Here is a 17682-nt window from a genome sequence, read left to right as displayed (position 1 = left end):
ACAACTTTCCTGGGCAACCTGGGCCAGTGTCTCACCACCCTCACAGTAAAGAATGTCTTCCTCATGTCTCACCTCAATCTCCTCTCTTCCCCCTTGTCCTCTCACTACAAGCCCTTGTCCAAAGTCCCTCCCCAGTTTTCCTGGAGCCTCTCCAGGCACTGGAAGGTGCTCTAAGGTCTCCCTGGAGCCTTCTCTCCTCCAGGTTGAACAACCCAACCCCAACTCTCTCAGCCTGTCACCAGAGCAGAGCTGCTCCAGCCCTTGGATCATCTTCGTGGCCTCCTCTGTACTCACTCCAGAAGCTCCATGTCCTTCTTAGGCAGGAGGCTCCAGAACTGGACACACACTTATATTAATAAGTATATGGATGCTCTGATGATTCCCAGCCCTACTGAGCCATACTTGTGACCTCAGGCCCTCATACCAAGGCATGCATCAGCAAACCTGGTGAAGGGGAGCCCTGTCCCCTTCTCCCTGCTACCTGCCTTACACTATTTGCAGACTCCATGCAGCTCTAGTGAAGGTATCTATGGTGGCTTAGCTGCACACTGTGCACACTGGAGTTTCCTCCTGGTATTTTCACCCGTGTGGCACCTTCCTCCTAACTGGCATTTTGATTCCTTCACGGTGTCAGCTCAAGTAGCAGGTAAATGCCCCAGGGAGATCCTCAAGCTGGCCGAGCCATGCCATCTCCTCCTACTCACCCACACAATATCCCACCAGGTTGAGATACTGCTCTTCCTTGCAGCTGGTCCTGCACTTCCCGCTGGCCAGAGTCGCGTGGGGATGGCAGCGCAAGCACTCCAGCTCGGAGGGGCCATGGCACGTCTTGCAGGAGGGATGGCAGGCTGGATAAAAAAAACAATCAACACTTGTTGTTATGCTCTTGGTATCTAGTCCACTTGACACTCTCCTCTCCCCAGAAAGCCAGGACCTACCATAATTGTTTATAGAAGATGGACATAAAATGATCAAATGGCATCAGCGACTGCAGAGCTGTGGTTTGGAAGGCTCTTAAATTCTCATTTTGAATAAACAAGAGCTGTCAATTTATAAAATGTGATTTGTTCTCTACATTAATCAAGGTATAGATCTATACAAAATATAAAAGATAGAGATTGGCTCTTTTGTTCCTCCCTCCAGCATATGCTTGTGCATGTAAGAGAGTGGGAGGCACAGGGGAGATGAATTAAACATTTATGAATGTCATGGTGGCAGGACTTGGATATTCACAAGTGGAAAATCCAGGAATGATTTCTGCACAAATCCCTCCCAAACCAAAACCTATAAAACCTGAACCACGTGCCAACCCCTTAGCTATTCTGTCTGCTAAAAGCTCCACAAAAGAGAATGCAGAGAAAGTGGTTAAGATTGCTCAAAAGTATTTCACTCCAACTGCCTTTGTATCCTTCAGCCTCTAAAGACTGATGCTGTATTTCCAGGATTTCCAGGCTCCAGCTCTGAGGGAGACAGAAATGCTATAGCTAATGATATGTAAAAGTCTTTAAAACTAGTTTTCAAGCTCTCCCATGAATAAAAGCAGGCAACTTAAAAAAATCTCCCACCTCAGGACTCCCCCAGGCTCCCTCCCCACATGGAAAGTGGGCATTTTTCAGCTGCCAGAGTATCAGGCTCCAGTGTCTTCTCCCACCACCTTCCCAGGAAGCACCCTTGTGAATTCAGTGTTCAAAAGGCAGAATCCATTTTTTAGACACTCCTACATTATCAACTGGGCTTTGCTGTTCCAAACCTGCAGCAGATCTAAGCTGGCAGGATACAGAAAGACACCACTTCCCTGACGCTGACATTTTGTTTCTGAGACTTTCACATCAGGCTGAAACTGCATGGAATCATAGAATGGTCAAGGTTGGAAAAGACCTTCAAGATCATCAAGTCCAACCATCCACCCTAACCACTAAACCATCTTATGAAACAACAATGCAGCAGCCAGCAGTTACCTCAGCTCTAAGGTGGCACAACCTCAGAACTGATAAATCTTTAGACTAGTATTTACAGAGTTGTTCCTTGGATGAATAAATTGAATAAATAGAGCAAGAGACTTCAGAAGAGTTTCTCTCTCTGAACTTGAGGACTGCCAGAGAAACAAACAGTTAGTTTCTGCTACTGCCAGAACAGATACATGGATGCCTGACCCAATGGATCTCTTCTAAGATGACTTTCAGATGACCCTGAAGGGACTCATCAGATTTCAAACGCCTGCATTCCCTCACCCATTGTACTTAGCAGCTCATAATGAACAGTGTACCCCAAAGGCCATCCTTTTCTGCAAGTGACAAACAGGATTTAATCACTGCAGTCACTCAGAAGACCAGTAGTCCCAGTCATCTGCTTAGAGGAGATCAAAGAAGCTGGGTGAAGGTCACTTGCTGACTGCTGGGCATGGCTGAGGCACAAATAAAAAATGCTGTCTCCACTACTGATCAGGCACATTCCCTTGTATCCTTCCTTCCTTCTAAACCCAGCCCTACAGCCAGGAGTGGATTAAAAAGAAAGCTCATTCCTCTGGCCAATATGCTTATCTAGCCTAATAAAAGCAGACCATTTTCTGGTGTTGTCCAGTAAAGAGCCTTTTTTGTCACACTGTGATATGTGAACACCATCCAAGCCTCCTGAAATGAACTGCAAAATATCTTCAGGGAAACAGTCCAGAGGAGCAAAACTGGTAAAGTAATTTATGACCCAAGGTGTGCACCTCACTCCCATGAGGAAATTCCATTTCCTGAAATTGGACTATGCTATTCTGCCCTGAAAACACTGAAAGAGCCTCACAGAGGTCTGGCAGCACCTCTGATGAGGTGGAGAAGTGCACTGCAGAAGGGGCAGGCAGAGAGCTTCAGCAGCCTCAGCTGCAGGTGCCTGCACTGTGCACTCACCGTAGCAGCCACCTCGGTGGCTGAACAGCCCCTCTGGACACCCTGGGAGGCACCTGCCTTCCAGCAGGACGTGGGAAGCCAGACAAGCTGTACAGTCCTGGGCAGTGTTCCCCAGGCAGCCAGCACAGGAGGAGTGGCACTCTGCAGGGAAAAACAAGACAGAGAAAGCCAAATGAGTTCCAGCTCATCTGGGTTGTTACTGTTGTAGAGTTGTGGCTGGATTAGTTTCTCCCCAGTGACAACAGGGAAGTTATTTCCTCTACAGGATTCTCTGCTGGTGAAAGGTAGAAAGGGCTGGAGCACCCAGGCTGTAGGGTCACATCTTGAAGAGAGGGAGCAACCACAGGTGGCTGCATATTTAACCTTTCTTTGCACCCACCCAATTAATTACTGAAGCAGAAAGTTGAGATGCACAAGGCCACACAATACCCTTCTCCTCCCTGGCAGGGAGTTCTGCAAACTCACCAGATTCTGAAATCATCTTCCCCTCTCACCCTACAGTTACTCCAGGAAGGATTTTGCATCCAGCATCACTGCATGGTTACCAGGAGCAGTAAGAGCAAATGTACAGGGAGGTGGGCTGGGCATCTGACTTCACAGCTAGAGAAGTGAAGGCTCATGGCAAGTATGATCCAGCAAGAATGAACAGAGTGCAGTTAAAAATTTAAGACTTCACTTTTACTGGTACTGACCCTAAAACAAGCCATCTAAAACTAAGTAATCTGATTAAATAAATACATAAACTCTTTAGTTAAAAGCCTAGTCTTTGTTAGACTGGTGACTCGAGGCCACAGGTTCTACCATCTGAGTCTCCACTGAACACAAGGAGAGATTTCCTGCCTTGTAGGGAGACAAGACAAACACAGGGCTGGAGAGAAGAGATGAAAGGAAATGATGGATACAAGTAGACTCAGCTGTCAGAGAGCCAGAGAAGCCAGGGATCCTCACCACAAACGCAAGGTCTCCAGGACTATCTTTGGCTCGAGTGACTCAACTCATAGTGCAGAAGAATGTCTTACAGCTTCATCAGGGAAATCTCAAGCATTAGAATAATATAGACAGAGATCCTCTGGTGTTTTGGTGGGAAATTCACAACCATAGAGGGAAAACCTTCAAGACCACTGGAAAGTGCCCCTCCAAGGTCCCCTTGGAGCCTCCTCTTCTCCAGGCTGATCCGTGGATGATTTTAGAGGTCTTTTCCAACCTCAGCGACTCTATGAACCTCCTACTCACCTCTGCAGACTCCTGTGCTATCCAGGTAGGAGCGGGCTGGGCAGCGGGGGAGGCAGAGGCCGCTCACAGCTCCCCCCAGGGGCTGCTGAGGCTGCAGCGCGTCCGGCGCCCGGCACCGCAGGCAGCGAGAGGCACCCGGGCCCGAGCAGGCACGGCAGGAGGGGTGACAACCTGTGCACGGGGCGAGAGAGCAGTCAGAGGCACAGCTCCGAGGGGCAGAGAGCTGGACGGCTAGTGGTGAAGGTGGGACGGAAAGGTGGAGAAAACGACTGGCTTGGGTGCTCTGCTTCATGCCTCTCCCCCCTTCTGTGTTGCTGCAGACAGGCTGGTGCTGCAAGAGCACCCACACCTTGCAGCAACTCCCAGGCTGAGAGATCTGGTCCATACACTTGAGGGTGTGGGGAATGGTCCCTCTTTTCCCCCCCCACATAAGACTGCATTTCCTAGAATGGAACGGGGATTGTAGACAAATACTTGGACATTTTTCCCCCCACCCCCCAAAGAACAGCTCTTCTATTGAAGAGAGCTGATGTGCAAGTCGTGTTGGGGGAAAAACAACCTGCAGTGCTGTGCCACAGGCAGTCAATTTTTCTTTAATTTCTGGAGCTGCAACAGTGAACACAACCTCCCTAGGAGAGACAGTCAGACATGACAGGCTGAAGGGCTCATGGGAAGCATAAACTCATCTTCTGAATGTTCAGGTTTTCCATGACCTCAGACCCAGGAAATCTGCTAGGTTTTGTAGATTTTCATCCACCTTTTAACTGGTGTCAAGAAAAACAAGGAAGCAATACACCTTTACTTCAGCAGCATGGGGAAAAAAAAAACAAGCCTCCATGATCATTAAATTTTCAGGGTGTGAATGCAGAAGGTACTTGAGAAAACCTGGCTGTTGTTTTTTTTCCTCAAAGCAGAAAATAATCAGCAACCACAAAAATCACTAAATTCAGCGTAACAGAAATGATCAGCATCATAGCTGGGTACTCTGAGCACAGCCCAATAAAAGCCAGTCTAGACACAAAGGTTTACAGCAGCTGGGAGCTCCCTCCAAGTACACAGCTTACCCTTGCAGATGTTGTGATCCTGGTAAAAACCTTCTCCACAGCCCTGCAGGCACTGGCCCTGGTGCAAAGCCAGAGGGAAGGAACAGGAGGTGCAGTGAGTGGCCAGAGGTCCCTTACACGTGGAGCACGAGTCATGACAAGCTGATAAAGAAACAGGGCACAGAGAACTGAAATATCCCATTTTTTTCTCCTGGCAAGAGGTGTTGCTGACTATAGCTTCCTGCAGCCAAAAATCCCAGCTGGCATGATGCTCAGCTATGTAAACTAAGAAGAGCAGAAGTGCACATGTATTAATAACTTCTAACAGCAATAACTCTCATTCACACAATGTTTTGAGCATGTATCTCTGCATGTCTTTGTGTGCTTGGCCAGGCAAAGAGGTTATTTTAAACAATCCATTGCAAATGAACGGAAGAAAACAAAATCTTTAATTCCCTGTTCCCTTTCAGACTTCTGTGGACTTTATATTCCCTCCCCCCACCAGGTAAACATCTGGGGAAAAGATGTCAACATGTGGAGGGTGCCCTGAAAGCCTCAGAAAAGGTCATGCAAATATACCTCTTACCTCTGCATCTTCCACTACTACTTGGGAAATATCCACCAGGGCACTCTGAAAGGCACTTCCCAGCATGTAACAACTTCTCTGAAGCACAGGTCAAACACCTGGGCTGGTCTGAAGAGCATGTTTCACAGAACTGCTCACAAGCTGCCAAAGAGAACAGCTCATTAACCAAATGAACTCAATAAGCAAAGAGCCATCAACCTGGCCACAGAGAATATAAAGCCCAAGCATGTCTTAGCCTTTCTTGGTCAGAAAGTCATCTTTCATCATACCTCTCCCAGCACTTCCCTGGAATAAGCAGTGACATTCACAAAGGTGAAGTGCAGCTGGGTATTCACTGACCTGTAACCCATCTAGGACTGAGTAAGTACAAATACCAGCAGTGGGTCTACACCAGCCCTCCCTCCACTCCTGACACAACCCCTTCCAGCTGATGCAGTATGTTTCGCCAGTTCACCAGCAGCCTGTGAACAGGGAGCAGCATTCTGAGCAATTTAATGCATGAAAAATGTCTCATAAATCTTTATATATCTTTGTACACCCAGCAGCACTGTCCAGGAACTAAAAGATGGGGAGAAATGTGGTAAAAAAAAATATGGAATTCCCCCACATCCCCCTTTTCTTCAAGTCAAAGTTTTAAGTGTGAAAATGTATCTAAAATCAGGCATGATACTTCTTATCAGTTCCCATGGTCTATATTCTCCCAGACAGTCAGTTCTGAAGTTAACTGACCTGTTGTCTAAGAGCACTAGAAAAATATCAGAGAATTACAGAATCATGGAATGGTTTGGGTTGGTAGGGACCTTCAAGATCACCTAGATCCAACCCCCTGCATGGGCAGGGACACCTCCCACCAGCCCAGGCTGCTCCAAGCCCCATCCAACCTGCCCTTCAACACTTCCAGGGATGAGGAATCCACAGCTTCCCTGGACAACCTGGGCCAGGGTCTCACCACCGTCACACTAAAGAATTCCCTGCTCATGTCTCACCTCAATCTCCCCTCTTCCAGTTTTAATCCATTCCCCCTTGTTCTCTCACTTCCTGCCCTCGTCAAAAGTCCCTCCCCAGCTTTCCTGGAGCCCCTTCAGGTTCCAACTGAAAGGGAATAAGGTCAAAGTGAAATTTATCCAGAATTGGCTGGAAAAGCAACAATTTTGTCCACACGCTCCAGTTCTTAAGCCCTTTCTACCTAACTGTGACTGACAGACCTGCATGAAGACAGAGAATCCCTGTCTTGTTTCTACTGACTATGTGGGACAATCCTTCAGCAGCTGCCAGCAGAAACCCAGACTTGACCTAAATGGTTGTGGCAAATTTTAGATTATTTATGTATTTGAGATTTTTTTTTTTCCTCCTTTATGATTTGTTTGACTTAGGTCTTTTAATTCCCTCCAGCCACCTCTTCTCCTTTCCTCCGCAAACATTCCCAGCCCCATCTGTTCTGCAGGTATTAGTTCCTGTGATGCTGAATTATAATCAAATTTACAGAAACCTGCTGGCAAAGGCCATTTTCCTTTCCTCAGACAAATGGATTTGTCAAGCCCTCAGAAACAACTCAGTTAGGCTTTCAAGCTGTTCAGGGAGGGGAAAAAAACCCTTAAATCTTTCAGCGTCTGATTAGCTTAAATGAATTAATAAACTTACAAACAGCAGCTTTCCTCATCTGATATTTATGCACAAGGTGCATCCAGCTTCTTAAGACGTGAATAAAATCCCAGCTGCTGCACAGCTAAATGAAATATTGATTCCCTTTGTGCAGACCAATTCTCAAACTACTTCTTGCAATTGGAAGAAGAAACCAGGCATTTACCAGTGCAGATTCCATCCTTTGTATAAAATCCCTGTCCACAGCTGGCCAGGCAGAGCCCTGCTTTTAGCACATGTGATGGGTCTCTGCAGGACAAACAGTTGTTCTCAGCAGCTCCCCAGCAGGAGGAACAGGACTCATGACAAGCTGCAGGAAAGAAAGGTGCAGGATTAATGAACAATCAACTTCCAATCATCTCTTGAAAATGAAGAGTTTACAGTAATTAACTTTCCTTCAATTCACTGGCATTCACTGCTTCAGGAAAGGAAAACAAAAAGCCCACTGCTCTTCTTAGGTTGGTATCTTTTTCCAAGCCACCCCTGGGCTACAATTTACAGCTCCATTTTGTATGTGCACTATGACATGCAGTCTACATCAGAGCAGGTTCTGCAGCTGCAGTCAGACTAGGAGGAGTGTTGGTAACACTGTGAAGTCCTGTTCATCCTGGTGCTAGGGGTCGTACAAAAAGGGAGATGAGAAGAGAATCATAGAATCTTAGAATCATTAAGGTTGGAAGGGACCTTAAAGATAATCAAGTTCCCTGCCATGAGCAGGGAACCCAACCACTAGATCAGGTTGCACAAAACCTCATCCAACCTGGCCTTAAAAACCTCCAGGGAGGGGGCATCAACAACCTCCCTGGGCAACCCATTCCAGTTCCTCCCCACCCTTATGGTGAAGAATTTCTTCCTAATATCTAACCTCAATCTCCCCTCTCTCAGTTTAAAACCATCACCCCTTGTCCTATCACCGTCTTCTCTGATGAAAAGCCTCTCCCCAGCTTTCCTGGAGCCCCTTCAGGCCCTGGAAGGTGCTCTAAGGTCTCCCTGGAGCCTTCTCTTCTCCAGGCTGAACAGCCCCAATTCTCTCAGCCTGTCTTCATAGCAGAGCTGCTCCAGCCCTTTGATCGTTTTTGTGGCCCTTCTCTGGACTCTCTCCAACAGGTCTGTATCTTTCTTGTGCTGAGGGCACCAGAGCTGTACACAGTATTCCAGGTGGGGTCTGACCAGAGCAGAGCAGAGGGGCAGAACCCATCACATGCTACTGACAAACCAGACCTGCTGAGTTGAGACACCAGCTGCTCTTCTCTCTGGGTGAGCCATGTATTATGGTCAGGACACAGTAATGTTTCAGGTATTCCTGAAGTGCATCCCATTCTTGCAATGGATATAATTCAGCCTAAATGCCCTCTCTGTGGCATCTGAGTACAGGAACACATAGGCAGAACAGAGGGATCCTCGAGCATTATGACATCTTACAATTAAACTAATCAAGGCATGGAGACTAATTCTGCCTCCCAAACCAGCTGTTGGATGAGCCACCTTACTCCACACTGCACAAGGAGGAAATTCAGCCCATGGTGGTTCCTGTTCGTAGAATGTGTCACTCAGACTCATGTTCAATCCTGTGCTGGCAGTGCTTGCAGCAACTCTGCAAGTTACAGCCCTTTTAGCTATGAGATCTTTTTCTCGATTACACATGAATATGTTCCAAAGATGTTCTTACATTTATTCTTTCACAACAAGGCAGGTACCTGCTTGTGCTCCCAGACCACGGCAGGTGGGAGAGAGCAGAACTTTTTGACATTTGCCCTCTATCTGCAAACATCTCTAAAGTTGCAGCCACCCATGAAAAACTCACCTGCCAGCAGTCCCAGGGACAGAGGAACTGGTGGACGTGGCAGCAGCTCAGCCACAGAACTAAGAGCACATTTACAGCAACAAACCAGCAGCTTCCTGGCAAAATAAACCCCCAAGGGAGAGACAGTTCATCCTCTCCCCATTAACATGTGAAGGTGCTTGCAAGCCAGGGAGCCAGAAGTAAGTTTACAGCAAGCCAGTGATGAGCACTGCTCCCATCTCACTCCTGTTTTGCCTGATTTTGATGCTTCTTCTGTTTGAGGCCACAGTTGCTCTTGGGTTTGTTAAGGAGTGAGCAGGAGCAGCTCTGCTTGTGCTCACACATGACTCACACTGCACAGGATGAACACCCTGCCTCAGTGGGTCTCACCACTCTCCAAGCCTCAGGGCAGTGTCATCATCTGCATCTCATATGCAGGGAACTGAAACACAGAGACACGATGTGACATGTGTGGGGTTAGGAACGGGCATTTTTAGGGAGCCAAGACATGGGACATTGGAGTTTATGCCAAGCACATGGTCCTTTCACCCTCAGGATGTTCCTTCTCCACATTTCTGCCTTGATTTTCCCTTTTCTCATTTCCTGTTGCCTTGTAAATAGCTTTCCACCTCCTCTCCTTCCTGCACCCTCTCTCCCCCCACCACTTTATTCTTGATCTCTCCAGAACCCTGTGACTCTTCTAGTTCCTGAACACTCCTTGTGAGGAGCATCTCACAAGGACTCCAGGAATCCTGGAACCAAAAGGATCTTCTTCCTGAATCCTGCAGCAAGTGCTGTCACCACTATCAAGGGCATCTAATTGTGGCTGAATCACAGCACACGAATATGAAACATCCCACCCTGAGGTAAAGATTTCTGCTCCAGTCGATAATTTCCCTTGCTGATAAAAAGCTGCATCTCATTCCAGCTTGGATGAATCTCAGGGCATGTCTGCACTGGCAAGTTAACTGCAGAGGAGGAGTTCCTGCTGTAAATTCCTGAGTACTGAAATGTCCTCACTTCACCTACCAGCTCCGAGTGCTTTGCTCCTCTCTGAGCTCACTCTGAATTTCAACAGCTTGTTGAAAGAGCAGGCACCAGGACCTGGATCCTCTAATTACAGGTTTCCCACTGCAGAGCCTGAGCCCCTCACTGTTCACCTGCCTCAACATGTTGCCACATCTGAACGTACCCAGTTCCTGGCAAAGTTCTCTGGCCCTTGGCAAAGACCCTGCAAATCCACTCCTGGGTGTCACAGCAGCTTTCAAGTCTTTCAGTGAGGCAGCTGCTGCATTGAGGTTGCATGTCTTCCTAGGGGGGTGGATAACTTTGGTGGTACCTCAGCTATGAAAGGCTACAGTGAGAGAAACAAAGATGAAGTAAAACCTGCCAGAGGTCATCAGGCCTTCTGAGAAGCTGCAGTGAATTTGGCAAGCTGTTCTGAAACAGATCCTCTGGACTCCGAGCTACTAGACAAAAACCAGGCCCAAATGGTTTATTTGAGACAGAAAGGGAGGGGATCTAAGTAGCAAAGTTTGGAAGGAGGGAAAGAAAGGAGAAAGAATGCAACCCAGTTTTAAGCAAGACAGCTACATTCAGCATTTGGAAGTGGTGCAAATGACCCAAAGTACAGGACTGGTGACAATATCCCCAGGTGGACCAACAAAAAAAAAAAAGCTTGCAGCAAGCAGTTCTGAGAAGAAGGATCTGGGAGTCCTGGTAGACAGTCAGTGATCCATGAGCCATCAATGTGCCCTTGTGGCCAAGAAGTTCAATGGAATCCTGGGGTGCATAAGGAAAAGTATTGCCAGTAGGTGAAGAGAGGACATCCTGCCCCTCTACTCTGCTCTGGTGAGGCCACATCTGGAGAACTGGGTCCAGTCCTGGGCTCCCCAGGTCAAGAAAGACAAGGAACTACTGGAGAGAGTCGAGAGGAGGGCAACAAAGATCACTGGGGCGTTGGAGCATCTCCCTGATGAGGAAAGGCTGAGAGAGCTGGGACTGCTCAACCTGGAGAAGAGAAGGCTGAGAGGAGACTTTATTATTTTCACATGTCTTGAGGATTGGTTTGTCACAAGCACCTCTTAATTCCCAGCTCTTCTCCCAGGCAACCAGCAACAAGACAAGAGGGCACAGCCTGAAGTTGCACCAGGAGAGGTTTAGGTTGGATATTAGGAAGCACTTCCTCACTGAGAGGGTGGTCAGACCTTGGAATGGACTGCCCAGAGAAGTGGTGGAGGCACCATCTCTGGAGGTGTTTAAGGAAAAGCTGGATGTGGCACTTAGTGCCATGGTCTGGAGATGTGATGGTGTCAGGTCATAGGCTGGACTTGATGACCTCAGAGGTCTTTTCCAGCCTCAGTAATTCTGTGATTCTGTGAATAAAAATCCAAGTGCTTTGCTGCAGCCTGAGCTGGGTCTGTCAGGATCAAGTTACACACTTCAGTGCTCACATGTTGGGAGATGAAAGCAGAAACACTCCAGTTCTGCCCAGGCTTTGGAATAAGCTTGAAAACAGAAATAATGAAGTCAGAGAAGTCTAGAGAGGAGAAGTTCAAGGGGGGGGTCTAATTAATGTCTATAAATACATGAGGGCAGCAAGAAGGCAGGGACAAGCTCTTGTCACTTGTGCCCTGGGACAGGACGAGGGGCAATGGATTCAAACTGGAGCCCAGGAAGTTCCACCTCAACATGAGGAAGAACTTCTGTCCTGTGAGGGTGACAGAGCCCTGGGACAGGCTGCCCAGAGAGGCTGTGGAGTCTCCTTCTCTGGAGACTTTCAAGACCTGTCTGGATGCCTTTCTGAGTGATCTGCCCTAGTTTTGGTCCTGCTCTGGCAGGGGGGTTGGACTCAATGATCTTCAGATGTCCCTTCCAACCCCTGACATGCTGTGATTCTGTGATCTCGAAAGACACTACTGCGTAACTGAACTTATTCCCTTCTATTCTCATCTTAACATTCTCTTAATGGCTTGAATACTTCACAGAAGCAGGTGGAAGGATGGAGGCAGGAAACAATCCTGGTGTAAGATTAAAACAGGGTAGGGCTCACACAGCTGTATTCCCAAGTTCAAAATACATTCAATTAGACCAGATGTTATAAAACATGAAGAAAGACTAATTCATTGTGTTTTGTTACCACACAGACAACAGTGTTTCAACAGTAGGATGGAGTAAGAAACCTGGTCTTTTACATCTTGGTAAACTCTTGATGGAATTCCACAAGAGGGAATTTACTGGAATGACAGCAATTAACACAGTCCAGTTCATCCTTTTTTGTAATGTTGCTTATTGCAGATGTTAAAACCCTTCTGAGAAAAAAATTTCTGAACCATCTACGGTTTGTCTGGACAATCAGGTTAGAGATTTGTAAAAATCAGGAGGGCACAAAGAAAGACTGAATAGCAGTGAATTCTGGACCAAGTCTGAAATGTAAAACCTTTCTGCTTTGAATTTATGCAGAAAATGCAGCCAAGCAGAACTAAAGCAAATTGGTTTCATTCCCTTGAGGAAACAGGGAAAAATTTTCCCAGCAACTTTCAGCTACAAGCACGTGTGACTGCAAATTTGGAGGGAATGTACAAGCAGTCATCTAGAAACCAGTCATAAAATGAAACATCAGCCTTTCCCAACCGCTTCAGCTGTACAGGGGCACTGCCAATTAAAGCAGTCAGAGCAGCTGGGAAGGAAACAGTAAAATCAACCCAAATGAACTAGAAGATTATTTGATACTGAAGTCTATACATTCTTTTGGACTGGGTCTCTCTTTTCAATTTATATGTGCACAATGGGGCCTTGGTCTGTAGTCACTGCTGGAGGACAGAGGTTTTTCAGACTTTCAAAACCTGAAACAAATGGTCAGCTCTTCAAGGCAAACCACTTCAGAAAAGGAAGCTGGACTTAGAATCTCAAGTGCTTTCCCCTGAAATCTGCCAAAAGCCCTAAGCCTGTATTGAAGCAGGAGGGCTAGTTCCAAAGAAATTCAAGTGATGGCTCAAGAAGATGAGCATGTGCTCCACCCCCCCGTTGCTGAAACTGAGTTGCAGAAATCATAAATCATAGAATCACAGAATGGTGAAGGTTGGGAGGGATCTTCAAGATCATCAGGTTCCAACCCCCTGCTATGAGCAGGGACACCTCCCACCAGACCAGGCTGCACAAGCCTCATCCAACCTGCCCTTGAACACCTCCAGGGAGGGAGCAGCCGCAACCTCCCAGGGCAACCAGAGCAGAGCAGAGGGGCAGAATCCCCTCTCCCAATAATAATTAGAAACTTTCTAAACAGGCCAACATCAAGAGGAGAAAAGTGTTAACTTTGGAGAAAACAACTGAACTGTCATGATGAAAAAGCAGCTGCCTTACAGTTTGGGAACACTACAAATATTTCAAAGGAGCAAGGCAAGAGCATAAAAGCATTATCACACTCCCACCAAAGAGAAAACTGTAACTTCACAATCTTATTCTCAGTTTTTCCAATTCCTAACATAAAGGATTTAGACACATCTCAGTGTTTTACAGAATTCCTAATTTACTTTGTAAATATGCTTCCTGAGAACAGTTGGTCTAATCAACTTTCTGGAAGAGCACATCATGAAACAAATGAGTGACAAAAACAAAGCAAAAAAACCCCAAAAGCCCAGAAAAGTATTTTCTGTGCTTTTTTTCTGAGTCCTGTCCATCCCCCATTTCTCCTAGCCATTTTCTACACACCTCAAAGTGCTGTCTGGCATTAGCAGCTGCAGTTAGTTTGCACTGAACTCAAAGAAAAACCCCAGGAAGCAGATTGCCAGGCACAGCTCAAGGTGTTACATCCTTTGTAAAAACAGGGCACACATCCTGCTCTGTACCCCTCAGCACCACAAAAAGCACAGTCACTTTTCCAAAAGAAAAGACCTGAAAGAGTCTTTTCTTTTGCGTGTTCAAAAGCAGAGTTTTCCACCAACAGAACTGATCTGCTGAGGAATTTTAATGACTGCTTCTCCAACCAGTAATCAATTTTACACTGGATGACTTTGTTCCTCTGGTCACTCCTTCCTTTACTCTAGAGTGAACATTAACACCTATGCCAACAGCAGATCCCTCAACAGAGAGTGCAGCTAATAGCTGGGGTAGAGCATTTGTCTGCTGTTTTTCTGTCCTTTTTGCTTCGAGTTACCTGTGCAGAGGAGCTGGTCCTGGAAGTATCCCTTCCCACATGAAGTCACACACTCTCCGTTCTTCATTAGCAGGGGTGTCTGGCAGGAGGAGCACTCAAACCCATTGGTGCAGGCTGAGCATGTCTCATTGCAGGCTTCCCAGAGAAAGAAGAGAGAAGAAAGCTGTATTAATCCCCACGTCTTGGTGCAGCAAGACTCCCCTGCTATGATAAAAGGAGACAACTTTGCTTGATTTTGCCAAAAGAGTTGGAGAACTTGCATTTTTCAGGGGCTTCCACCTGAAACCTCCTGTCTTAAGCCCATGGTTACTACACTCAGCACATGCCCGAATGCTTTTCCAGACAAAGCCTGGCAACCTCTTGCTAATAAGCCTGTGGGATCCTCCAAACAAAAGCCCAGCCAGCCACGGAGAAGAGAACCATCTTGCAGGGTGTAACCCCTTGCAGAAATTACCTAGGCAAGTCCCCCCATCCTGGTAGAAGCCCGAGGCACAGGACTCCACGCAGCGCCCATTCTGCAGCTGCCTCCTGGCGTCTCGGCAGGTGGTGCAGTGATCAGAGGCCTGAGAGCAGGTCAGACAGTCTGGGTGGCACTCAACTGGCACAGAGAGAAGACACAAAGATAACAACCAGCAGCAGTGTTCTCCATCAGGAGGGCACAGAATAAGGCCTACCCCCAAACCCAAGAGAAATGCATTACATATTTCTCTAGGTGGCTCAAGTTGTGTTGGTTTTGGGGTGGGGTTTTTTTCCCCACCCCAAGATTGAATGAAAGGGACTAAATATTATATTGCTGCCTTATAATTGTGAGAAGTTATTGGAAAGACTCAGATTTCCTAGACTAAAAGGGTATTTACTGAAAAGGGTATTTATTGTCCACATGTTTTCTCAGCAGTAAACACCATGAGTCGTCAGAAATTAATCGTCTGAAACAACCTGAATTTGAGTTTCTTTCAGTCAAACCCTGGAATCACGGAATCATGGAATTGTCAACGAGTTGGAAGGGACCTCTAGGGATCATCTAGTCCAACTCCTCACTAAAGCAGGAATGCCCTAGAGCTCACTACTCAGGGCTGCATCCAGGTGGATCCTGAGTATCTCCAGAGAAGAGTAAGACTATGTCCATGCCACGTCAGAGCACAGGTGGCAGACCACAGGTGGACTTTCCTTACAGTCCAAAGCTTCATGTCACAGCACTGTGGTGAGCATTTCCTGACCAGAGGTGTTGTCTCAAATGGCACCACTGCTCTGCAGAGGCCAAGTGAGGGGTTACTGGTGCTCTACTACCGAGTTACTTTTGCTTGCTGGAAGAAAAGCTGTCTGTTCCTTTACTGAGAAGTCAGAAAAAAGGATCCCAGTGCTGAAAACCCTCCTTCATTTACACTAAATAGCCTGCAAGTTTCCCAGGAGATGAACCTAAGGAAAGAATCAGGAATCAAGTGCTACAGAAGATTGTAGCTGAGGATAAGGATGAATCCACAGTGATACACAGGAGGAATGAATAGGAAGCTCTATCTCTGTCCATTTATTTGCAATAACTTTCCAAAGGCCTACGCAGCCCCATCCTTTCAGAACTGACTCCTTGGAGTGGGACAGAATGGACCAGTTTTCTCTAGGGACTAAAAAAATTCCTGAATGTTCTCAGTGGGAGGCCATAGTTGCTGGTTTCAAAATAAATCCAGCCATGCTGAGGCCTATATGCTTGACTCTGCCTGCTGCTCCCAGACCATCCCTGAGAAGCAGCCATCATTTCTTCCTGGCTTTAACAAAGCAGATGCATTAGAGACTGATGCTCTGGGCTCAGAATGAACAGCTGGATTTGGCCTTTGTTTCTCATCCCCTTCAATGGACAACAGAAAAAGGCAGAGGGAAAATGACAGGCTTTGGTAAAGGAAATTTTCATCTTCCTTTGAGGACTCAGAAAGTCCAGCTCTGTGTGTCCAGCAGCATGATTTCAAAGTCTGTGCTTTCCAAAATGCAACTATTAGGGAAGCTAAATGAAGAGAAGGGATTTACACGGGTAACCAGTACACAGTGACATGTCTTGATAAGGAGAACAGATGGGTGCTGAGAGCACTTTATAATCTGTCCCCTCCTCTTTAGGAGCCTGTGCAGATGCTGTTCCCTTTTGAAAATCCAGGACAATTTTATCTGAACTGGCCAAACCCCGCTTTCCTCACGTTAGAATTTGTAGTGCTTTGCATTTTTATTAGTGTGCAGTAAATAACAGACCTTAAAACATGAATCTGGCAGATGTGCCCAGACACTCCTGCAAATGGCAGTGTGATTAAACTGTGAAGCTATTTTCTTCTCACTGAGATAAAACATTAACTGGAGCACTCTGATAAAACCAAATTACATGAATGCAACAAGAAGAGCTACCAACATGAAAAATTAGCAAACCACAGCTCAAGCCTACCAACTATGAAATGTACATCCAGGAGAACACCAATATCCTGGAGAAAAATTAATTTATATGCAAAATTAATGTAGAAGCTAAGGTTAATCTTTTCAAACAATTATTAACTTGCAGCCATTCAGGCCCAGGTGAGCTTGTGACATAGCAGTGTAAGCAGGTTCTTTCTTCTTTCCACTGCTAGCTAATAATCAGGAGCCCATAAACTCCAAAACCCATGTTAACATTTAGAAGGGAACAGTCCCCTGCCTTATAAACCTTCTGGTGCAGAAAAACAAAACAAAACACCAACTCCAAGGAGAGACTCGTTTGACAAGCAAGCTATGATGTAGACCAAGGGATGGAGACCTAAACCTCTCCAGAAACTCTCATTAAATTATTTGAAAACCAGCCAATTTACCAAGTGCAAATCGAAGACCAAACTCAACGGGGTGGAAGCAAGGGCTGCAGGGAAGCCACAACAACCCCCGCGCCAGAGGTGTGTGACACACGAGCTGCCACCCCAGCAGAGTGGCAGTGAGAGAGGGTTGCCCCTGGGTCTGTACCTGGCTGGCAGAGTGGGCAGCAGTCCCCCGGGGCCTCAGCAGCCAGGCTGCCCAGCGGGCAGGGCAGGCAGGAGGGCTGGAAGCAGGTCACCTCTGCATCCCGGCACTCACATTCTCTGCACGGCCCTTCTTCCCACTTCTCTCCATTCTGCAGGAGAAACAGGCAAGAAGCAGCATCAGCAGGGAGGGGGAGCCTTTGCAAAAAGGGGTCTTGCCAGGCACCCACATCTCTGGGTGGACTGCAAGGCCACAGCAGTGCTAGCAGGAAATTAAACACTGCTGGGACTGGCGCAGCACAGCGGGACCATGTGCTTCTGTACCATCAACACTCCTGCCCTCTTCCCAGAAGAAGGCAGCCTGTGAAATGCCTACTGAGAAGAGTCCTT

The 17682-nt window shown here is 47.0% G+C and overlaps 1 protein-coding gene across 1 annotated transcript in view; it reads right to left on the bottom strand.

Moving 5' to 3' along the window:
- The window catches only part of FRAS1 (Fraser extracellular matrix complex subunit 1), a 164752-nt gene that overhangs the window by 75174 nt on the left and 71896 nt on the right, over nucleotides 1–17682 (bottom strand). The window contains exons 11-19 of the mRNA XM_051618261.1: nucleotides 17297–17444; nucleotides 14790–14933; nucleotides 14336–14470; nucleotides 7564–7707; nucleotides 5757–5897; nucleotides 5192–5332; nucleotides 4128–4298; nucleotides 2895–3035; nucleotides 705–848 (exon numbers count right to left, since the gene is read on the bottom strand). Coding sequence (XP_051474221.1) covers nucleotides 705–848; nucleotides 2895–3035; nucleotides 4128–4298; nucleotides 5192–5332; nucleotides 5757–5897; nucleotides 7564–7707; nucleotides 14336–14470; nucleotides 14790–14933; nucleotides 17297–17444 — 1309 coding nt within the window. The remainder of the gene's footprint in view (nucleotides 1–704; nucleotides 849–2894; nucleotides 3036–4127; nucleotides 4299–5191; nucleotides 5333–5756; nucleotides 5898–7563; nucleotides 7708–14335; nucleotides 14471–14789; nucleotides 14934–17296; nucleotides 17445–17682) is intronic.

This window comes from Apus apus, chromosome 4 (assembly GCF_020740795.1).
Source record: "Apus apus isolate bApuApu2 chromosome 4, bApuApu2.pri.cur, whole genome shotgun sequence".
In the NCBI taxonomy this organism is placed as follows: Eukaryota; Metazoa; Chordata; class Aves; order Apodiformes; family Apodidae; genus Apus; species Apus apus.
Note: the sequence above shows the minus strand (reverse complement) of the source record. Positions and strands in the feature narration are given on the sequence as shown.